The sequence below is a fragment of the Eurosta solidaginis genome, chromosome 4 (assembly GCF_040869045.1).
Source record: "Eurosta solidaginis isolate ZX-2024a chromosome 4, ASM4086904v1, whole genome shotgun sequence".
In the NCBI taxonomy this organism is placed as follows: domain Eukaryota; kingdom Metazoa; phylum Arthropoda; class Insecta; order Diptera; family Tephritidae; genus Eurosta; species Eurosta solidaginis.
In genome coordinates, this window is record NC_090322.1 from 52,108,751 (window position 1) to 52,134,191 (window position 25,441).

The 25,441-nt window shown below is 34.4% G+C and overlaps 2 protein-coding genes across 8 annotated transcripts in view; one reads left to right on the forward strand and one right to left on the reverse strand.

The window, feature by feature from the left end:
- Abca3 (ATP binding cassette subfamily A member 3) overlaps window positions 1–21,879 on the reverse strand; it is an 84,511-nt gene extending 62,632 nt beyond the window's left edge. Inside the window, exons 1-2 of one of the 7 annotated variants that reach the window (XM_067781581.1) lie at window positions 21,713–21,875; window positions 10,210–11,495 (exon numbers count right to left, since the gene is read on the reverse strand). The gene's annotated coding sequence lies outside the window, so the exon portion shown is untranslated. Of the gene's footprint in view, window positions 1–4,279; window positions 4,382–9,973; window positions 10,067–10,209; window positions 11,496–21,712 lie in introns of those variants that run through there. The other 6 variants (XM_067781587.1, XM_067781586.1, XM_067781588.1 and 3 more) reach the window with 6 other exon arrangements.
- On the forward strand, window positions 13,459–16,789 carry LOC137249751 (uncharacterized). Its single transcript, XM_067781591.1, has 5 exons — window positions 13,459–13,561; window positions 13,644–13,905; window positions 14,251–14,388; window positions 14,788–15,099; window positions 15,153–16,789. Exons 2-5 carry the CDS (start codon window positions 13,648–13,650, stop codon window positions 15,180–15,182), a joined length of 738 nt encoding a protein of 245 aa, XP_067637692.1. The 5' UTR covers window positions 13,459–13,561; window positions 13,644–13,647; the 3' UTR covers window positions 15,183–16,789.
- Window positions 21,880–25,441: the final 3,562 nt, after the last annotated feature.

A 25,441-nucleotide genomic window follows, 5' to 3' on the forward strand; every position in this document is an offset into this window, starting at 1 on the left:
TCACCATCACATTAACTTTTGCATCTTCATCGATTCCGATGGCAGCAACCCAGGTAATTTTGACACTTTGTTCAGTGTCAAACGCTCATTCCACACTAGTTTGACATTTCAGTTAGTGTCAAACGTCAGTGTGTTAGAAAGAGAAGGAAACTAACATACATATTGTAGCGAATTTAGGGAAATTCTGCTTATTCCAAACCTTCTGCTAACATTCGAATCGCTAAACTGTTGAATAAATAACTCCAATATTCAATAATGCAAAATGGTATTTATTAGACTACTTTGAAAGTACTTCACAATAACACTTATACTGATTACTGACTACTCAGCTCGCTCTGCTTTTATACTCTCAGTTTTCTCGTTCATCCATTTCTCCTAAGGTCTAGTCATTTCGCGAAACTGTATTCCAGAACAATTGTATCTCTTACTTGGTTATTAGCTATATACATGTATATTTGTAGTTCATGTCTACCTTAATAGTCTTAGAGTAATATTTGAATGCTTTCCACAGTCATTTTATGATCGTATTCGTGAACTTATTGCAATCGTATTGGTTGAATCATTTTTGAATGCGATTATGATGCATGTATTCATCATATCTCATTCAAAATAAGATACTACATAGTAATCTTATTTCATCAGGGGAAGAAGCATGCGGAAGTGAGCTATACGAATCACTAACGCAAACAAACTTGACTGATATACACCTGCGACTACAACATCCAACATCAGCTATTATCGTCTACATCTTAAAATACGGATACGACACGGGATGTTGAAGCCGTATCCAGGTATGTCAAGATAGTTTCACTTACCTGGGGTTCAGATAGCTCACAACCTTAGTATTGTATTTTCTGTGAAGCCGAAGGTGGAGAAATGGTTGGGGAAATCTTCGGTCACATTTACATTATTTACATCTTGAAGAATATCTTTTGTAAAAATAATAAAATGTTTATATATTTTTTCTTAGCTTCATGATTGAAAAAATATGTGTATGTAAAAAAAAACAAGATTTTTAATGAAAAGTAAAATATAAACAAGTATAAAATTTATTATTCATATGAATGATTATAAATTTTTGATCACCTAAAGCAAACACATTTGATTCAAATATGATTCCAAAACGTGATTGAAAAACTATATTCAGTTTTTGTTCATCGAAAGGTAAGCATATTTGAATATTCTTTTTGTTCATTTTTATGAAATATTATATTATTATATTATATATATAAATTTAATCATCAAAGGACTTCAAAAATGATTCCAAAAAGTGATCGAAAAATGATTTTCAGTTTTTGATAATCAAAAGTGTTCATACTTGATTATTTCTTTTGTTCAATTGTATGATAACTCATTATTTAGTCAGAAAGAGTAACCAAATTGTATTGATATGTAGGGAAATTCAAAATTGAATCACCTAAATGCTATCATTTTTCGATCACTTTTTGGAATCATTTTTGAATCAAATTGTTTACTTTAGGTGATCATAAATGTTTAATAATTTTTCAATTAGCTTTCTGAATCTTTTCCGACTATTTTTGTTGACTGAACAATAAATTTTATACTTGTTAAAATTTTACTTTCCATTGAAAATCTTATTTTTTCACGTGCACACATTTTTTCAATCATGAAGCTAGAAAAAATATATAAATTTTTATTTAATTATGTATATAAAAGATTGTCAATGCTGCTCGTAACCGAAGATGTCCCCAATTATTTCTCCAGCTTCAGTTTCCAAGAAAATACATAATGGTTGGACAATACAAAGTTTGTGAGCTATTTGAACCCCAGGTAAGTGAAACTTTCTTGACATAAGTATGTACCTGGATATGTCTTCAACATACCGTACCGTATCGTATTTTGAGATATTGACGATTATGGCTGATGTTGGATGTTGTAGTTGCAGGTGTATATCGGTCAAGTTTATTTGCGAGTGACCTGTGATTCAAATAGCTCACTTCCGCATTCTTTCTTCCCCTGATGAAATAAGAGTACTATGTAGTATCTTATTTTGAATGAGATATGAAGAATAAATGCATCATAAACGCATTCAAAAATTATCCAAAAATCTAAACCAAAACGATTGAAATATGTTCACGAATATGATCAGAAAATGACTGTGAAAAGCATTCAAATATTACTCTAAAAACAATTAAAGCTCAATTTTACAATGATACCAAATACGAATAAAAAGCATTTCGAAACATGAATCATTCAAGAATAATCACATTTATGGTAGATTTTTCTCCCGGCGATACATTAATTTTCGAATAGAACCCAGCCAGCATTTTTTGAAAATTTTGATCAAAAAATATTTAAATATCATACCCCAAGATGATTAAAAACGTTCAAATTTAAAACCATTTTCTGTTCGAAAATTAACGTATCGTCGGGAGAAAAATGTACCATAAATGTTATTATTCCTGAATAATCATTTATGATTCCTATTTCGAAACGCTTTTTATTCATATTTGATATCATTATAAAATTGAGCTTTAATAGTTTTAGAGTAATATTTGACTGCTTTTCACAGTCATTTTCTAATCATATTCGTGAACATATTTCAATCGTTTTGGTTGAGATTTTTCAATCATTTTTGAATGCTATTATAATGCATTTATTCTTCATATCTCATTCAAAATATGATACTACATAATAATCTTATTTCATCAGGGGAAGAAAGCATGCGAAAGTGAGCTATTCAAACCAGAGCTAACTCGCAAACAAACTTGACCGATATACACCTGCGACTACAATATCCAACATCAGCATTATCGTCTGCATCTTAAAATACGGATATGATACGGGATGTTGAAGCCGTATCCAGGTATGTCAAGATAGTTTCACTTACCTGGGGTTCAAATATCTCACAACCTATGTATTGTCCAATCATTATGTATTTTCTGGGAAGCTGAAGAGGAGAAATGGTTGGGGAAATCTTCGTTCACGAGCAGCATTACATTATTTTTGTCTTGAAGAATATCTTTGCATAAATAATAAAATTTTTATATATTTTTTCTTAGCTTCATGATTGAAAAAATATGTGTATGTGAAAAAAATAAAATTTTTAATGAAAAGTAAAATTTCAACAAGTATAACATTCATTATTCAGTCAACAAATATATTCATAAAAGATTCAGAAAGTTGAATGAAAAATGATTATAAATTTTTGATCACCTAAAGTAAACACATTTGATTCAAATTTAATTCCAAAATGTGATTGAAAAACTATATTCAGTTTTTGATCATCAAAGGTAAACATATTTGTTTAATAATTTGGGAAAAATTTAAACAACGTGACATCAGGACGGACGTTGTTTAAATTTTTCCCAAATTATTAAATAAATTATAAAATTAAAAAATTGCTTCAAATAAATGTTTTCATACATTTGAAAAAGCAATATGGGCAATCCCCGATTATTAAAATCATGTAAACATATTTGATTATTCTTTTTGTTGGTTTTTATGAAATATTAAAATTTGGTCATTAAAGGACCAAAAAGTGATCGAAAAATGCTTTTTAGTTTTTAATCATCAAAAGTATTCATATTTGATTATTTCTTTTGTTCAATTGTATGATAACTCATTATTTTGTCAGAAAGAGTAATCAAATTGTATTGATATGTAGGGAAATTCAAAATTGAATCACCTAAATGCTGAGTGGGAAAATACTTTTAAATTTGAACGTTTTTAATCATCTTGGGGTATGATATTTGAATATTTTATGATCAAAAATTTCATAAAATGCTGGCTGGGGAGTGGGTTATAGCCATATGCGGGTGTAGTGTGAGTACTACTTCGGTTAAAGTAGTGTGTGTGAGTTATCTCTTCGTTGCCTTGTATGTATGTGGGTAAATGATGATTAATGTGTTTATGTAGCTTGCTTTAATGTTTTTGTTATTGTGCATTTATTTAGTGATGTGAAAATTCGCCACAATATCTCATGCAACTTCTATCTTCAACTTAAGCCCGAGTCTTCTCTTGTCATTACGGAAACCACATTCTAATTATTATTACGTTTCCATGAATATAAGTTTGTGCATTTCTAATAAGAATTATAATTTTTAATCTAACACTATCGCACTAAATTGTTTGTTTTGACCACATCTTTGTTTGGTTTGCACTTGCAAGTCTACGTACGAATACACGAATATTCGAAATCATCAAAGCAATTATTCAGCCACTAAATGCGCTTGTTGTTGTTTTATATCTTTATTATTTTATTGTAAAAAATATAAATTTTCCGATTGTATCCGTGCCGTATTGTGAACAAACTTACATCATAACTAATGAACAGCGGTGGACCCGAGCCTTCCACCTGTGACGAGCGGGAGCAAAGTAACTGGCACATCGAAGCCACGATCAACAATAGGGGACGTACATATTTATTAGTTAGTTTGAAATTGCAATTCAAAATATCAGATAGAAAACATGTATATCTAAAATTATATTTACTGTTTCTCAGCGGATGAGCTTTCTCTGTAGCTGTGCAGTTTTAGATGTTGATTATGAATAGGATTAGCAATTGCGCCACTCGGGGACATAAGGTGACAACGTCCAAAAGAAAAAAGCCCGATCTCTGGATTATTATTTTTATTTTTATCTATTTATTAATTTTTTTTTTTTTTCAAAACACCACAACTCACGTTAAAATGTAGGGTGTCCTATATTTTTCAATTTTTTCCTCTCGACACCTTATAAATTTTTATTTACGGGCCAATTAATGGTGACTTATTCATAACCAGATAAAACAGCTATCGAACCAACCTTATGGAAATCAATGTAATCGATTAATGGTGCCATACCATAACGCTAAAGCCATAACCATATCATAGCCAACCAATTGGTTTTTGGTTTCTCGCCATATCCATAACCTAAAAATATTTGATTTTATAGTTTAGAATAAAACTATATATTTTAAAATTTTATGTTTTATTTTCACGATTTTTACGTTAGGCACCATTAATCGATCACATTGGAGATGGTTATGGATATGGGTATGGATACGACTATGGTATTGAGGTTAAGGAAGTTTAATTGGCCCCTTAAACAAATTATTACTGCCATAAATAATTACATTATATTCATTTTAAATCATGCAAAAAAACGATATATATTCCATTGGCGTAACTACAACAAATTATTAAAAATACAAAAACCACAACAAAATGTGCAATGGTTTTTACACATAGCTCCTGATAGAATTACAATTTTTAATATCAGCCTCAGACACGTCTTCCAACATTTTTGGACGTATTTAAATGCCGAACCCGGTTTTAAAGAAATAGTAAATTAGTTTTTTTTATTAAATGCAAAATCTCATACAGTTTTATATGGAAAATAGATCGCATTTGTGACATGGTTCAAGGAACTAATAATACTTGTTACTAGTTTGATAATTTGATTTGAAATTTAAACCAAAAATGTTAGGGGCGATTAGGGACAAAAAGTTTGTAAACAGGAGGCACTCTATTATGAGCACACATAAGTTGAGTGCAGATCCAGATCGTTCGAGTGAGATTTGGTCGTGATCAAGAGCTCATTGGAACATCCTAATTGTGTACAGAACATGTGTGATATCTTATCCGTGAGACTTACTGACAATCAATCAATTACAAGATGGATTTTTTTTAGCGTTCTGTTAGCGTATTCACAGGAAGTTTATATAGTGGCGCATACGGTTTGCTATTTTCTACCGTGATTTTGCGTAAATAATTATTTCGTTACTTATACCGGAATTAAGTTTATAATTAAGCAGGAGTCGATATAAGGCCGGCGCTATGCAGTCGGTTTCCGTTGACTTCATTTATAAGACCATTGAAATGATTGCATCTTTTTCTGATTTCACAACAATTTTCCACTTATAACTTCTTTGTTTCTTCGCAAAAATGTTGTTATCTCTCTTTAAATTTGAAGCAGATCTTTAATGAAAGTCAAAAAAAAAAGCAAAGTAGTCAATAACCATAATGAGATATGTTTAATGAGGGTTTCACACGATTAGATCAAGAGGAAGTCCTCATATGAACTCCACAAAAATTCTGTATTTGAAGAAAGGTTCCACTCATAATAACAAAGTAATTTCTAATCTACGTCATTAAATCTTTAACACAAGGTTTTCATCTTATTCAAGAGAATCAAATAACGATACCCTTTTTAATTCCAATTTTGGTTATTTAAATATTGGTAGTTCAACTACAATGCTACGGCTGATTAGTCTCAGCAAATTATCCAAGAACTTGACTATTCTTCTCCCCTACTTCCCCTTACCTATTATTTCTATCTACCAATTCGCCTTCTCCCTCGAGTTTATCTTCACCTGTCGAACACATACTATTGCATAGTACCTTCATGGAGCAATCAATTAAGAAAGTATTACCGAACTGCAATTATTTCATTTTGATTGATGCCCTTATCATCATCGCCAGCATTAATCATTTCAGCTGGTTTCACAACTCATTGGAGGTCTCTGTTCTCTGTTCTCAAATTCGGATTTCAATAAGAATGCTTTCCGGCCCAGCCCAGAACATTATTATTCATTCGCATAACATAAGCTAAACAGCGAAGTATTTGACATTTTTTCACTCCAGTAAGTTAATATTTGATTAAAACTCGTACAGCTCATCTTAATGAAATCCTTGGCTCTTAGGGAGAACTGTTCTCTCGAGTACTTCAAGAGCCATCCTATATTCTTTAGAAGTTGAGCCGAAGTAAAGCGCATTTTTTTTTTTTTTTTTTTTTTTTGTTCATCAGGTATGACTCGGCAATAAGTGACTCTATGCCCGACTCTATGGGAATAACGCCCGCCAATTTATCCCAAAAATTCAATGACGGAAGGTAACCGCTATCCAAAGAGTACCTAGATTATAGAAGGAACACTTGCCTGCGCTCTCAAATGGTGGGGGCAAATATGAATTCGAATCAGGAGAGCTGAAAAAGAGCGCGCCTAGAATTCTTTACAGCCATCCAAATTAGCTTTTTATAAGGTAATAAAAGTTCGGTATTCAGAATCAATAAAATACGACAGACTTATGAAAGGAGTATGGACAGGTGGTCATTGCAAGGCTAAGCCTTGGGTGCAGTGTGCACCTAGTATTATCTAATTGTTCTGGAATTTTATGTCCATTGCAATTGGCTGGCAAGTTGGAATGCCAGGTGTCACAATGCGTTGAGGTCGCCGATAGTGGCACGATTTTTTGCCGCGCTGACATAAAAGGTGTATCGATGTTGATGTTTCCCGATTACCGATTCTTTGTGGATTTTGCCTAGGGCCTCCTTATGCTTGTCTGAATCAAACGGCTGTGTTGGCAGGTGCCGGATTTCATTATAGTGTTTATTGAGATGTTAAACCCTGTGGAGGCAGAGCTAGATCAAGCAGTTCTTTGAAGGGCGTCCGGGTTTGTGACGGTTTAGCAAATACTGCCTGTTCAGCATTTCGTTGTGCTCTTTAATGTTGAGTTCAATATGTAGGTGATGTGCAGGGGTCATAAGGGAATATTCCGTGGCAGTTATGAGTGCAGCATTTTGACAAGCCTGCAGCGTTTTCCAGTATGTGTTTTTAAGACCAGGCGATCAAACTGATGATGCGTAGCACATGAGAGGCCGTTCAATTACTTTGTACGTGGTTAGCAACGTTTCTTTATTTTTTCCCCAGGTTCTGCCGGCAAGCGACTTGGGGATTTTGTTGCGGCTTTGTACCATTGTGAATGATGACTAAGTGTGGTATCTTCTGCCATAGATGAATGGATTTGCAACTCTTTGTTTCGAGAGAGCGCTGTCAAAATGCACATTTTTTATAACATTTATCAATGATGCCACTCCAAACAAAAATGAATAGATCTGAAAATGGGGATTTTTGACATACATTTCGGCGATTATAGTTTCAATCATTTAATAGTCGTAAAATATTTATTTCCTTAGAGTTATTTTACAATAATACGACTAGTTAGAGTTAAATATAAACAAATTTAAGTAAAATTTACATTTCGATTAAATTAATTAGTCAAATATTGTAATGCATTTAACTCGCAGTGAAAACCATATATTCTTTTGAAATTTCAGTAAATCGGACCTATGATATAATAGTTAACATTATTTAATGGATAGGGCTTACCATACATGTCTGGCGTTCCAGGTTCTGTGATCAAAATGGACTGGTTGCATCGGGAGTTCATATTTACAAAACCTATTTTTAGTGATAACTTTTGAATGGGAAATAATATTTACCCTCCGCCTTTGAACTAATAATACTTACACTAAAATTATTTTTTTGGGTATTCGTAGTGGAACTTTTTTCTCCTGATCCCAAATCCTATCGAAAAACGATGGCGCGATATCGGTTAACTTTCGTTCATACAAGTCGATACATAAATACATATGTCGCCGGGGGAAGCACCCCCACGGTTATGACGTTGTTGTTGTTGTTGTAGCGATAAGGTTACTCCCCAATGGCTTTGGGGAGTGTTATAGATGTGATGGTCCTTTGCCGGATACAGATCCGATACGCTCCGGTAACACAGCTCCATTAAGGTGCTAGCCCGACCATCTCGGGAACGATTTATATGGCCACAGTAAACCTTCAGGCCATCCCTCCCTCCCCACCCTCCATGAGGAGCTTGGGGTCGCCAGAGCCTCGTCTGTTAGTGAAACGGGATTCGCCGCTAGAAGGTGAGGTTGACAATTGGGTTTGGAGAAGCTATATATTGCGCTGGCAACCTGAAAAGGTTGCGCTACACGACCCCTTGAATCTGGTATTTCGTCGCCTCTTACGACAGGCATACCACGGTTATGATAATGTTGTTTGTTATGAGTTTATACTGCAGATTCTTGATTGTTTTTTCTCCGTATTACCTGTGTCCTTAATGTGCTTTCACTTCTTTGCTCGCTTGGGCCACTTTGGGCGCTGAAGCTGAGATGAGCAGCAACATTTTTTGTTATCGAACAAAGTGGCAAGGTTAAAATCTAGTCAACTTTAACTGGAGTTTAAACTTGCATAAAAAAACCATGCATAATGCGGCAGTTACTCACGAACGTACGTACCAAAAACGTGTCAGCTGACACGACCTATCTTATGAGTGTGCAATGTAAACGAAAACTCACCGACGTGCAACGCCCGTACGTACGTAGCCCGGAACGTAGAAAACAATTTTGAGTTTTTCCGTAAGAACGTGTCAGCTGATCGCTCTCTCACAAGACAGAGTTGCCTATTCAACTTTTATGTGCTATGTTTGGACCATTTGCAGTTATTAGACAAAAAGGCGTAATTATTGTTTAAAACCTTTGTTGAAATATCCCAAAATTATTATATAAAATTGGAGGTTACAAATAAATGAACTAGAAATTCTTATTCAGTATTTGTTTCTGCCATTTGCACCATGAAAAATTGTAATTCCAAAAGTTGATGTTTGCATAAGCATGCATGCAAACTGGTCAATGGCAACAGTGCTTTGCTGTAAACAATACACACACAAATATATTATGTACGTGTACACATACGCACACATTGATTGCCTCGCTGGGCGATTTCGTTCTGAAGTGGTGTTAAGATTTCCATGCAAAACAAAATCTGAATGAGTATTTCAATAAATTATTTGAAAAATAATTCATACGAAATTTTTACTGCTTTTTAATCAGTAAAATTTTTTTTGCATATTTTTTCACCAAAAATGATGTATTAGAAATTTACACAATTCATAAATATTTTCATCAGGTTTTAAAGAGACTCGTCATTTCTAAGAACCAAATATTCATAACTGCGTATCGGATGGAACAGAAATTTTAAAAAATTGTAGAGACCTTTTACTAGCTGCAATGTCCATATTTTTGCGGAATCGATGATGCAAAACACATAAACCCAATGAGTTGCCATGGAACGCCCCCTATTTAAATATTCATAAGTATGTGTATTTTTTCATGTTTCATTGTTATTTATTTGTGTGTAAAATTTTAGCCGATTCAGCAATTAACAAAAACTTACACTTTCTTTTGTTTTTAATTTTATTTTCACCTCTTTCCATTTTTTTAGCTTTGACATGGCAATGCAACTACCAAGGTAAGGATACTCAATTTACTCGAAACAAAAAAAAAAAATGGGTAATGAAAAATAAAGTGACTCACTGACGTAGCACAAAACTAATGGCATTTAATAATATTTAAGTTCATTAGCCGATTACAACTAATGCATACATAAATATAATTTTATTTATAAGATACCTTTAATAATTTAAATCACTAGTTTTTGCATTTTTTTTATTTATTTAGTTAATACACAATATTTATTCTCCTCAATTTCGAGTACAAGTAATCAACACGACCCACCGGCACCGCTTGCAAAAGCGTACTAATTTCTTTTCCGAGCAAATGTTCTACCCATTTCAGTGATAGATATATGGAGAGTAAATGTGATGTCATTTAGAAAATTACACAAGTCGGCATTTGTGTTTATATATTTCATATGAATGAGAGCTTATTTTTATTTATTCGTTAACGTAAATTGATAAAAAATTCTGAGAAATAAAAGCTAAAACTTATGGGAGCACCCCACTCAAGGTCAGCTAAAAGAGCAATAATCGTAGGAAGAGAACCAGTGTAGCCATATGAATATTTCTTTTCAAAGAAGACTGTTTTTCATACCATATTGTTTTTTATTAAACGTTTTTATTTAGCTTGGCCTGTCAGGCGGCACGAATTTTGTAATTAAAATTTAAGTAACTTCCCGACAAGCTGCAAGCTTCAAACTTGGAATATAGTTCAGAACCCTATGACAATGCAATAATAAGAAAAAAATCCGATAGGTGGCGCATGGATCGAAATATTTCAAAAAATCGTATTTGTTGTCCGATTCGGCTCATATTTGGAACACATATTACATACATAAATAGAAATCGCTTTATGAAAAAAAATCCCGCTAGGTGCGGCAAGGATCGTGATATTAAAAATACTCGTATCTGTGGTTCATTTTGGCTCATATTTGGAACAAATATTACACACAGTTCGGTATAGGTGACATCAAAATACTTTAGAGTTCGAGGACTTAGATTTTAACAAATTGTCAGGAACGAGTCCTTGTAATAATGATCCAGATCGTTCGAGTGAGATTTGGTCGTGATCAAGAGCTCATTGGAACATCCTAATTGTGTACAGAACATGTGTGATATCTTATCCGTGAGACTCACTGACAATCAATCAATTACAAGATGGATTTTTTTGTAGCGTTCTCTTAGCGTATTCACAGGAAGTTTATATAGTGGCGCATACGGTTTGCTATTTTCTACCGTGATTTTGCGTAAATAATTATTTCGTTACTTATACCGGAATTAAGTTTATAATTAAGCAGGAGTCGATATAAGGCCGGCGCTATGCAGTCGGTTTCCGTTGACTTCATTTATAAGACCATTGAAATGATTGCATCTTTTTCTGATTTCACAACAATTTTCCACTTATAACTTCTTTGTTTCTTCGCAAAAATTTTGTTATCTCTCTTTAAATTTGAAGCAGATCTTTAATGAAAGTCAAAAAAAAAAGCAAAGTAGTCAATAACCATAATGAGATATGTTTAATGAGGGTTTCACACGATTAGATCAAGAGGAAGTCCTCATATGAACTCCACAAAAATTCTGTATTTGAAGAAAGGTTCCACTCATAATAACAAAGTAATTTCTAATCTACGTCATTAAATCTTTAACACAAGGTTTTCATCTTATTCAAGAGAATCAAATAACGATACCCTTTTTAATTCCAATTTTGTTTATTTAAATATTGGTAGTTCAACTACAATGCTACGGCTGATTAGTCTCAGCAAATTATCCAAGAACTTGACTATTCTTCTCCCCTACTTCCCCTTACCTATTATTTCTATCTACCAATTCGCCTTCTCCCTCGAGTTTATCTTCACCTGTCGAACACATACTATTGCATAGTACCTTCATGGAGCAATCAATTAAGAAAGTATTACCGAACTGCAATTATTTCATTTTGATTGATGCCCTTATCATCATCGCCAGCATTAATCATTTCAGCTGGTTTCACAACTCATTGGAGGTCTCTGTTCTCTGTTCTCAAATTCGGATTTCAATAAGAATGCTTTCCGGCCCAGCCCAGAACATTATTATTCATTCGCATAACATAAGCTAAACAGCGAAGTATTTGACATTTTTTCACTCCAGTAAGTTAATATTTGATTAAAACTCGTACAGCTCATCTTAATGAAATCCTTGGCTCTTACGGAGAACTGTTCTCTCGAGTACTTCAAGAGCCATCCTATATTCTTTAGAAGTTGAGCCGAAGTAAAGCGCATTTTTTTTTTTTTTTTTTTTTTTTGTTCATCAGGTATGACTCGGCAATAAGTGACTCTATGCCCGACTCTATGGGAATAACGCCCGCAAATTTATCCCAAAAATTCAATGACGGAAGGTAAACGCTATCCAAAGAGTACCTAGATTATAGAAGGAACACTTGCCTGCGCTCTCAAATGGTGGGGGCAAATATGAATTCGAATCAGGAGAGCTGAAAAAGAGCGCGCCTAGAATTCTTTACAGCCATCCAAATTAGCTTTTTATAAGGTAATAAAAGTTCGGTATTCAGAATCAATAAAATACGACAGACTTATGAAAGGAGTATGGACAGGTGGTCATTGCAAGGCTAAGCCTCGGGTGCAGTGTGCACCTAGTATTATCTAATTGTTCTGGAATTTTATGTCCATTGCAATTGACTGGCAAGTTGGAATGCCAGGTGTCACAATGCGTTGAGGTCGCCGATAGTGGCACGATTTTTTGCCGCGCTGACATAAAAGGTGTATCGATGTTGATGTTTCCCGATTACCGATTCTTTGTGGATTTTGCCTAGGGCCTCCTTATGCTTGTCTGAATCAAACGGCTGTGTTGGCAGGTGCCGGATTTCATTATAGTGTTTATTGAGATGTTAAACCCTGTGGAGGCAGAGCTAGATCAAGCAGTTCTTTGAAGGGCGTCCGGGTTTGTGACGGTTTAGCAAATACTGCCTGTTCAGCATTTCGTTGTGCTCTTTAATGTTGAGTTCAATATGTAGGTGATGTGCAGGGGTCATAAGGGAATATTCCGTGGCAGTTATGATTGCAGCATTTTGACAAGCCTGCAGCGTTTTCCAGTATGTGTTTTTAAGACCAGGCGATCAAACTGATGATGCGTAGCACATGAGAGGCTGTTCAATTACTTTGTACGTGGTTAGCAACGTTTCTTTATTTTTTCCCCAGGTTCTGCCGGCAAGCGACTTGGGGATTTTGTTGCGGCTTTGTACCATTGTGAATGATGACTAATGGCTGGTTTTCATTATGTCAAATTTCACGTCAAACGTTGCCATTTTAATGAAAACGGGTTTTCATATAGTGTCATTTGTGTTTGTCGTCACTTTTGACTACGCTGTGTCAATTAAAATGTCAGCTAAATGAAAACGGTCCCATTTCTGTTTGCCAGTTGATATGGCATCATTTGACTGTCAAAATGCATTTGGCAGCATGTTGGCATTTTTCTCTAGGTTTGACATTTACGCAGCTGATTTCGTAAGCCAAAAATCAAGTTGCAAATTTAAGGTAAGGAAATTAATTATTTAATATAATATATAAAGATTGACATATGTATTTAAATTGTTTTCGTTTAATTTATGAAAACTAGATAAATGGACGAAATGGAAGCCGCGCCACCAACCCCTGCAACCAAAAAAAGAGTGCGAAAGCTAGCGGAACATTGGACAAACGAGCGGACGGAAAAACTAATTAATGAAGTGGAGTCGAGGGATGGGACCTGGAACTTCTTGTCCAAAGAATATAAGGACAGGAATGCAAGGGAAGCCCTTTGGCAAGAAATTGCTGAAATTATGGAGCTGCCTAGGTCAGAGGTATCCACAAAGTGGAACAGTCTTCGTTGTTCGTTTCGGGTAAGTTATTGTGTTTTGTGTCACCAAAGATATTGTGGGATTTATTGTCGATTTCACAAAGTAATAGTGAAACTACAATTTAGCAGTAGCAGTATCGTGGCAGCGGCAGTGAATTTAGAAACAGTGCTAAACTCGGCTGTATTGCTTCTTACTGCCACTGTGCAAATGTGAGTTATTACTTGAACATTCCCTAAAAAAAAGTAGCCACTGCCACCGTCGCTGTTAGTGCCAAATTGTAATTTCACTATAACGAACTGACTCAGCTTATAGTAATTTATTGTCTTTGGTGTCACATTCAAATACGTTACAGAATAATAATCATATTGTCTTTCTCTCCAAATTTAGGCCGCATTTAATAAAATGGGAGAGACAAAGAGTGGGCAAGGGTCAACGTCGTCTACAGCAAACCCTATACACGCATCCCTTAAATTTTTAGAACCAATGATGCGAAGTGAAGCGCCAACAACTTCGAACTTGAAACATGTAAGTATATACAGAAGTGGAATACTAAAATAAGCCGTTTTCATCATCTCCGGTAAACGCTTACCGACAGTTGAATTGACAAATCGTTCGGTTATCTGTCAAAACATTTCCGGCTAGCGGGTCAGTAAGCGTATACCGCAGATGGAGTTTCTTTTTCCTCTTGGTTGAAACTCAAAGAAATATGCCCTTTTTATGAAATTTAGTTTTTGACAGATCTTTTATATAGGAAGTAGCGTCTTTTAGCAGTTTCCATTGAAGACAAGATGTTTAATTTTGTTTTCCGGGCCTATTTCATTAAAATCCCGCATTGAGTGGAAAATGGCAATACGGCCTTTTGTTTAATCACTCCTCATATAATAATACTGACTCATCCAAAATATGTATATGATTTCAATTTAGAAAAGCCAAATCCCATCACTTGGATCTGCATCTGCTTCCGAACATTCTCCAGAAGAGTCCTCTGCGACACCATCCACATCAGGCACAAAGCGACGAAGATATGACAATTGTCATGAGGATGGTTACGCCAAAGTTGTTGAGCGGTGCTTAGAAACTGTAACTGCTGCTACAAAAAGTGATGCTTGGGATGATGTCGGACAATTTGTTGCCTCAAATGGACGCCTGTGGGAAGCCTCAAATCCCCAACATGCACACGACTTTAAATCAAATATTTATGAGGTTGTACTCACATTTCAGAAAGGCTTTACAGAGGTGAATACTTGCACTGCATATGGATGATCTTATTAATTTATATTCTTCTACAGGTCTATCCAGCAGAATATCTGATAGATTAAGGATCCATTCAACGGAAATTTATTTAATTTATAAAGGACTCCAATTAACATACCGCGTCTGACACCTTGTATTAAAGAAAACGCATATGTATATCGTCCCCTTGATTCACAAAGGCCCTAACCAACATATTTCAAGTTTTACAGGAGAAGCAAACATCAATTATTTTTTTTGCTTTTTCGAAAAAAATGTAGGTTATGGCCTTTGTGAATAAAGGTAACAATTTGTATTTACGACAGTAATTTTAATTTTTATTAATATTAATATTGTGGATACCTCTGATCTAGGCAGCTACATAATAACTGCAATTTCTTGCCAAAGGGCTTCCCTGGCATTCCTGTCCTTATATTCTTTGGACAAGAAGTTCCAGGTCCCTTCCGTCGACTCCACTTCATTAATTAATTTTTCCGTCCGCTCATTTGACCAATGTTCTGCTAGCTGCAGCGTACTAAAACAGTTTTAAAAATTCTTAAAAAAAAAACTTTACTTTTTACGAAAATTCGACGGCTTTTATAGAAAAGTAGTTAAGTAATTTTACTGTAGGCAAAATTGGTGAAAATGGTTCCACCATTATAAATGAATTCAAATCTATTTCTCTTGCTAATGAAGTAATTAATTTATTTTATTTTATTTTTATGCGTAATTTAACAAACTGTAAAGCTCAGTACTTAGTGTTATATCCATACCTGGACACAGTGTACAAATTTTCATTTGAAGTACCACTACACTTTTTCCAGTTTCAGTTCAGAAATTTCCAATTCATATTCAGAAAATTACAATTCAAGTTCAGAAATTTCAAATTCATATTCAGAAAATTACAATTTAAGTACAGAAAATTGTTCAGGTATTTTTATTTCATCCAAAGGAAATCTGTGCATGCAAAATTGTTTAAACATATATGTTAATTTTATTAATTCGTACATAAATACATACATAGCTTCCTCTTCAAAAGAGCATGTGGCTTTTCCAAAATAAATATGTAAACAAAAAACCCTTCCATATGAATATCAGAGAAACCTCGCTACATTCCATTACGCTTCGCTTTTTATATATTATACTTTGTATGAATGTGAAAAAATTTTTTTTACCTTGGCCGCGCACGTGTATTTACATTTACAGAATGAAGTAAAATCATAGGAATTTTGACTCAATTACTTTTACGAACATGTGTGAAAAAAGTGTGAAAAAAATGTTCAAAGCACAAAGTAAAATTTTCTGAAGTTGAATTGTAATTTTCTGAACATGAATTGTAATTTTCTGAATATGAATTGTAATTTTCTGAACTTGAATTGGAAATTCTGAACTTAAATTGGAAATTCTGAATTTGAGTTGTGATTTTCTGAATTTGAATTTTAATTTTCTGAATATGAATTGGAAACTTCTGAACTTGAATTGTAAATTTCTGAACTTAAACTGGAAAAGGTGTATACCTTTTAGTGATAGCGGAATTCTGAGTGCACTAAAATTTTAATGCACCCTGCCCAGATATGGTTATAATTATGTTACGAAAAATTCGAAATTTGTTGTACTGTGTAACCAATATGCAACTAATTTGTTTATTATAAAAAAATTAAATAAAATTGCAAAATCTTATGATTATTTAAGTTTACCTAAATTTTGTACTTCTTACTTAGGCGCTTTTAAAAAATTTCAATTATGCAGGGGTGGCTTTCCGTAATTCGATATGGAACAAAAACGAGTATCAAATAATCGTTTTTGGGTTTTTGTAACACAAAAACTTTGAAACTTTAATTTGTGTGGTTTCTATATTTAAAATGAAATTTATTAAAAACACACAAATATATGTACATTCGCTACGAAAAGTGATATAGGGAAAAGTATAGATTATATGCTGAAATAACAGCTCTTGGCCGGGTAAACTCCAAGTCAATCGGGTACGTGGAATTGCCTGATGTGGGGTGGTATTCATTCACAACTTTGAAATGAGTTATGCAATATGGTCCTGTTATACTGCCATGCCACTTCACCGTGTGGCGTCATAAAATACTCCATAAAATTTTCGCGCACATTCATCGCGTTGTCTGTCCCTCTACCTAATGTGCTGCTTGGCCTAATTGATGGGAGTATCCCGTTTTCCCCCAGCTCTGTTCGCCAGCTACCTCTCACAGCAGTTCCCTCAGTATCATCGTCAACATCACATCTTTGTATGTATATGGATTTTCGTGTCAGGAGAAAGTTATGTAGCACACAAATCACGAGGACAATATCTTTCGCATGCTCCGGTTTCACATCCATTGGTCTTCTGAGAATTCGAAAACGGGACGCACATATTCCGAACACATTCTCAATTACATTTCTTGCCCGCGATAGCCTATAATTAAAAATTTTGTGCGACATCACCTGTTCCCGATAGCAAAATGGTTTCATTAAGTATGTTTTTATGGGAAACGCGTCATCAGCCACAATCACAAAAGGCATTTCAGCAATTTCTAGCGGAAGTGGCCTTGGAGGCGGGAAATTTAATGTGTTGTCAGCAAGAGCACTTGAAAGAGGGCATCTGAAATTTTGATTAAGTTATGATAATTCTGGTGCAACATGCATGTGATTTACCTTGCGAAAACGCCCCCGTCAGACTCACGGCCATATGCCCCAACTTCAACAAACAAAAATTTGTAGTCAGCATCCGCCAAAGCCATCAGGACAATGCTGTTATACTTTTTGTAATTGAAATACTCTGAACCGCAGTTTGATGGAGCTTGAATAGCAATACGCTTTCCATCTAATGCCCCGCAGCAATTAGGAAAATGCCATCGCTCGTTAAAACGGTCAGCTATCTTCGTCCATTCGTCATGGGTGCTCGGAACCTTCACGGAAGATAAAACATATTTTTTAACGCTTTTTGCAGGAATACACATGTTACGCTCCCCACCTTTAAAAATTCTTCTCCTAAAACAGTATAAAGAGTCCGACATGTCTCATGTATTATCTTACAAATGGTGGTTTTCCCCAGAAGGAAAACACTCATCAGACTAGAAAAGCTGTCGCCAGTTGCTAAATAACGCAAAGTAACAGCAATTCTTTCGCCAACCGAAATAGGTTTTCGAAAAACTGTTTTTTTCTTGCAAATATATGGAGTGAGGCGCTCCACAAGAAAATCAAAATCTTCCACAGACATTCGCAAAAAATTGCTTAGCCACTTTGGATCCCGCTTGACCAGTTTAGTGCGCAACGTAGAATAAAACCCAACTGTCTCTCTATTCCGCAGACCGGGTCGAATCTACCACTGTTTCGGGTTTCTTTGGTTATACCTTTTATTTTGCCAAGCTCGTAGCCATGTTACCAAACAAAGAGCGGCAGTAGCTATACTAATTTTTATATTTTTACGCATTTTATTTGTTTATATTATTTTACTTTCTAATATTCTTTATATTTATATAAAGCTGATCATCTGCCAAAAAATGACGTTTAGGCTTTTACATCAAACATGAAAATGGAATGTCAATCAACTGACACGTAAGGTTTGACATCAGAAATGAAAACGGAAGGTCAATCAATTGACGCGTAGTTTTGACGAAGGCGTTTGACACTCATACTTTGTGTCAGTTAAGGAGATGTAATGAAAACGCTTTTGACACCAAATGACCAGCTGTCACATGATGTCAATATTTGATGTCAGTAGTTTTGACATAATGGAAACCAGCCTTAAGTGTGATATCTTCTGCCATAGATGAATGGATTTGCAACTCTTTGTTTCGAGAGAGCGCTGTAAAAATGCACATTTTTTATAACATTTATCAATGATGCCACTCCAAACAAAAATGAATAGATCTGAAAATGGGGATTTTTGACATACATTTCGGCGATTATAGTTTCAATCATTTAATAGTGGTAAAATATTTATTTCCTTAGAGTTATTTTACAATATTACGACTAGTTAGAGTTAAATATAAACAAATTTAAGTAAAATTTACATTTCGATTAAATTAATTAGTGAAATATTGTAATGCATTTAACTCGCAGTGAAAACCATATATTCTTTTGAAATTTCAGTAAATCGGACCTATGATATAATAGTTAACATTATTTAATGGATAGGGCTTACCCTACATGTCTGGCGTTCCAGGTTCTGTGATCAAAATGGACTGGTTGCATCGGGAGTTCATATTTACAAAACCTATTTTTAGTGGCCACCGTGGTGTGATGGTAGCGTGCTCCGCCTATCACACCGTACGCCCTGGGTTCAACTCCCGGGCAAAGCAACATCAAAATTTTAGAAATAAGGTTTTTCAATTAGAAGAAATTTTTCTAAGCGGGGTCGCCCCTCGGCAGTGACTGGCAAGCGCTCCGAGTGTATTTCTGCCATGAAAACCTCTCAGTGAAAACTCATCTGCCTTGCAGATGCCGTTCGGAGTCGGCATAAAACATGTAGGTCCCGTCCGGCCAATTTGTAGGGAAAATCAAGAGGAGCACGACGCAAATTGGAAGAGAAGCTTGGCCTTAGATCTCTTCGGAGGTTATAGCGCCTTACATTTATTTTATTTTTTTATTTTTAGTGATAACTTTTGAATGGGAAATAATATTTACCCTCCGCCTTTGAACTAATAATACTTACACTAAAATTATTTTTTTGGGTATTCGTAGTGGAACTTTTTTTCCTGATCCCAAATCCTATCGAAAAACGATGGCGCGATATCGGTTAACTTTCGTCCATACAAGTCGACACATAAATACATATGTCGCCGGGGGAAGCACCCCCACGGTTATGACGTTGTTGTTGTAGCGATAAGGTTACTCCCCAATGGCTTTGGGGAGTGTTATAGATGTGATGGTCCTTTGCCGGATACAGATCCGATACGCTCCGGTAACACAGCTCCATTAAGGTGCTAGCCCGACCATCTCGGGAACGATTTATATGGCCACAGTAAACCTTCAGGCCATCCCTCCCTCCCCACCCTCAAGTTCCATGAGGAGCTTGGGGTCGCCAGAGCCTCGTCTGTTAGTGAAACGGGATTCGCCGCTAGAAGGTGAGGTTGACAATTGGGTTTGGAGAAGCTATATATTGCGCTGGCAACCTGAAAAGGTTGCGCTACACGACCCCTTGAATCTGGTATTTCGTCGCCTCTTACGACAGGCATACCACGGTTATGATAATGTTGTTTGTTATGAGTTTATACTGCAGATTCTTGATTGTTTTTTCTCCGTATTACCTGTGTCCTTAATGTGCTTTCACTTCTTTGCTCGCTTGGGCCACTTTGGGCGCTGAAGCTGAGATGAGCAGCAACATTTTTTGTTATCGAACAAAGTGGCAAGGTTAAAATCTAGTCAACTTTAACTGGAGTTTAAACTTGCATAAAAAAACCATGCATAATGCGGCAGTTACTCACGAACGTACGTACCAAAAACGTGTCAGCTGACACGACCTATCTTATGAGTGTGCAATGTAAACGAAAACTCACCGACGTGCAACGCCCGTACGTACGTAGCCCGGAACGTAGAAAACAATTTTGAGTTTTTCCGTAAGAACGTGTCAGCTGATCGCTCTCTCACAAGACAGAGTTGCCTATTCAACTTTTATGTGCTATGTTTGGACCATTTGCAGTTATTAGACAAAAAGGCGTAATTATTGTTTAAAACCTTTGTTGAAATATCCCAAAATTATTATATAAAATTGGAGGTTACAAATAAATGAACTAGAAATTCTTATTCAGTATTTGTTTCTGCCATTTGCACCATGAAAAATTGTAATTCCAAAAGTTGATGTTTGCATAAGCATGCATGCAAACTGGTCAATGGCAACAGTGCTTTGCTGTAAACAATACACACACAAATATATTATGTACGTGTACACATACGCACACATTGATTGCCTCGCTGGGCGATTTCGTTCTGAAGTGGTGTTAAGATTTCCATGCAAAACAAAATCTGAATGAGTATTTCAATAAATTATTTGAAAAATAATTCATACGAAATTTTTACTGCTTTTTAATCAGTAAAATTTTTTTGCATATTTTTTCACCAAAAATGATGTATTAGAAATTTACACAATTCATAAATATTTTCATCAGGTTTTAAAGAGACTCGTCATTTCTAAGAACCAAATATTCATAACTGCGTATCGGATGGAACAGAAATTTTAAAAAATTGTAGAGACCTTTTACTAGCTGCAATGTCCATATTTTTGCGGAATCGATGATGCAAAACACATAAACCCAATGAGTTGCCATGGAACGCCCCCTATTTAAATATTCATAAGTATGTGTATTTTTTCATGTTTCATTGTTATTTATTTGTGTGTAAAATTTTAGCCGATTCAGCAATTAACAAAAACTTACACTTTCTTTTGTTTTTAATTTTATTTTCACCTCTTTCCATTTTTTTTTAGTTTCGACATGGCAATGCAACTACCAAGGTAAGGATACTCAATTTACTCGAAACAAAAAAAAAAAAAAGGGTAATGAAAAATAAAGTGACTCACTGACGTAGCACAAAACTAATGGCATTTAATAATATTTAAGTTCATTAGCCGATTACAACTAATGCATACATAAATATAATTTTATTTATAAGATACCTTTAATAATTTAAATCACTAGTTTTTGCATTTTTTTTTATTTATTTAGTTAATACACAATATTTATTCTCCTCAATTTCTAGTATAAGTAATAAACACGACCCACCGGCACCGCTTGCAAAAGCGTACTAATTTCTTTTCCGAGCAAATGTTCTACCCATTTCAGTGATAGATATATGGAGAGTAAATGTGATGTCATTTAGAAAATTACACAAGTCGGCATTTGTGTTTATATATTTCATATGAATGAGAGCTTATTTTTAATTATTCGTTAACGTAAATTGGTAAAAAATTCTGAGAAATAAAAGTTAAAACTTATGGGAGCACCCCACTCAAGGTCAGCTAAAAGAGCAATAATCGTAGGAAGAGAACCAGTGTAGCCATATGAATATTTCTTTTGAAAGAAGACTGTTTTTCATACCATATTGTTTTTTATTAAACGTTTTTATTTAGCTTGGCCTGTCAGGCGGCACGAATTTTGTAATTAAAATTTAAGTAACTTCCCGACAAGCTGCAAGCTTCAAACATGGAATATAGTTCAGAACCCGATGACAATGCAATAATAAGAAAAAAATCCGATAGGTGGCGCATGGATCGAAATATTTCAAAAAATCGTATTTGTTGTCCGATTCGGCTCATATTTGGAACACATATTACATACATAAATAGAAATCGCTTTATGAAAAAAAATCCCGCTAGGTGCGGCAAGGATCGAGATATTAAAAATACTCGTATCTGTGGTTCATTTTGGCTCATATTTGGAACAAATATTACACACAGTTCGGTATAGTTGACATCAAAATACTTTAGAGTTCGAGGACTTAGATTTTAACAAATTGTCAGGAACGAGTCCTTGTAATAATGAGTCACTAAATGAACTAAATAGAATGAGAAATAATAGGCAACTAAGCCTAAAAATTTGAAAATAAAATAATTAAAAAAAAGTTTTAAGCTAAACGGATTTATTGAAAACAATACTTACATTAAGTAATAACTAATATCGCCTGTGGTCGAAATTCGACCAACTTGTATTTTTGTCAACTAAGTCTATGCATCCAGTGTTGGGGGTAGTGCAATATTGCGTTAATAGTTAAGCAGTGAGTGGAAATATAGCAAACTGGTCTAACTTACTTAAATGTTTCATTAAAATTTTGAATTTGATCTAAGACGTTGTACTTTTTGATTGTATTTTCTTAAATTTTCTACAAGCTTTGCAAATGTATTTATAACGTTTTGGTATGGAGCTCCTTAAAGAAAAATATAAAAAATATTTAAAATCAAATGCAATTTACATAGAGTTATGGTGAAATTACTTGAAATTGAATTGAAAAATTGCTTTTTCCACACTACCCGGGAGGTCCCCGTGGGCGCGCTACCGAAGTTAGTTTTGGATGCTCGGTTCCCCAGTAGGCCTATGTCACCCATACACATATATCGGCCATTTACTTTAACATTTAGTTAAAAACGAAGAAATGTGCTAAGGAATTTAGCCTATTTCACACCACCCGTTAGGTATGCAATTGGCGCTTTACCGAGTTTAATTTTGTATAAATATATATGTAAGTGTGACACAAAATGAAAATTTTGAATAGAATAGAGGATGCCTTCATAAAAAATAAAATAAAAATATAAAAAAATATGTAATGAGAAAGAAGGCAGAGTTTACTAAACAACTTTTAAATGAAAGAAAAAAAATAAAGTACTTAAAGTGCGAAAAAATTAAGTGAAGTGAATAAACAGTTCCATAAAAATCGCAATAAGGGCACTTAGACTTTTTTTCGGGTGGAAATATGAAGATTCTAATGTTCGGATATTTAACGTTGGGATTCCCATTGCCATCTATGTACGTAATTAATTTGTATTAAATTTGTAAACACTCCATTTCATGAATATATATGACCATATCTACCATAAAACATCGTCTGTGAACGATATAATACTAAGATATAACAAAGCAGAATAAATTAGTAAGAAAAGAAAAAGAAACAAAAACATTGAAGTTATTCACGCAAACATATGTGTTTACTAAAATAAAATTGATTTCATAACTTTAAGCGACATAAACAAATTAAGGTTATGAGATCTAAACATCCGATTAATGGGCATATAATCCAACAAAGTTAGCCTAATAATAAATATAGTGGGTAATATACTGCCTATGCAATACGGCCGCTATGATGCCGGCCGCCGTTTTGACCTAAAAACAGAAACGTTTTTAGAACGTTTTTTTTTCGTTTAATATACAACGTGAAATTTTCCGATTCAGTGAAATTGCATTTAAATAATAATAAACTAAGTTGAAATAAAATAATATATAATAAAATAAATTAGCATAAAAGACAATATAAAAAATAATGTTATATTTTTGTAGCAAATTTTTTTTTTTTGTTCAGTATAAGACGTACTTTATCTAAAATGAGGATTAAATCTGCAAATCAAAAACGTTTTCGAGCAAATTTGCCATTAATTGTTATAAATAAATTTAGTTAGTTTCAACCAAAAGTTAACTCAATATTTGTGATTTCATGTTTTTTTGAAAGCAACTAAAATAAAAAACAGAATCTGTTAAATAAAGACCTGTGTATTTACGTGTAAGTGAAATTTACCACAAAAATTGGGCCGGTCAAAAATTAATTCTATTTAAGGTTTTTTTGTACGCTACAAATTATTTTTGAACCATTTTTTAGGATTTTGGTAGAGGCCACTATAGGTAAGTGACAACAATGGGAAACCATGTTTAATTCTTTCACCGTCTGGCACGTACGCATATGAGTGTAGGTGAAACATTTGAGCACAATGCGTAGTCGCTATTCGAATTTAGAATTCGGTGGGGTTACGTGATATGTTGATGTGTGTTTCAGAGCACTTACCTACATGGTCCTACAGATGGGGCGCTTTTGTGCACGACAGTAAAATTCGATATTTGGAGTAATTGTTCGAATTTACAAAAACCTTTTCTATTGATTATAAACAAACAGAGTATTATTTGTTAACAAAAATAGGCCTATGCACTGCGGCTGATCCATACGAATCGATTCATATAACTTTTATATGATTTTACGTATTGTAAGTATGCGAAACAGCCTGTCAATTGATTGTATGTTAGCGTATTAATATACAGATAATACTAAAAGCTAGAAAATAATTAGGTAGGTCCTAGGTACTAGTCATCACACTCTTCATCAATCTAGGGCGTTGATCAGACAATTAAATAAAAGCGTTGGGCGCGTGGAATTTCTAAAAATGTGAGCCGTATCATAACCTGATTAAGGTTCAGTTGGTCTTACTTATGACTATCAATAGAAATTTGACGCGTCCAACGCTTTTATTTAATTTTCTGATCAACGATCTAGATTGATAAGGAGTGTGATGACTAGTACCTAGGACCTACCTAATTATTTTCTAGCTTTTAGTATTATTATTACTTAATGTAAGTATTGTTTTCAATAAAACCGTTTAACTTAAAAATTTTTTTTAATTATTTTATTTTTGTATTAATTTTTAATACGAATCAGAAAAGAATTCGGAACAACGGCGATATCCTTTGCGATCATTTCTTCAGAAATTTAGAATCGAATAAGTGGCTGGCGTGATAGAAAATGCTGGCAGGGTACAACCTGGGTACACTCGCAAATGCCAAAGTGACGACATATTGCTTTTAAAAAATTTTCTTTTTCTCGTCATAATGATGCTGCTAAAATCACAAACAAATTGTAGGCTATGTTCCTT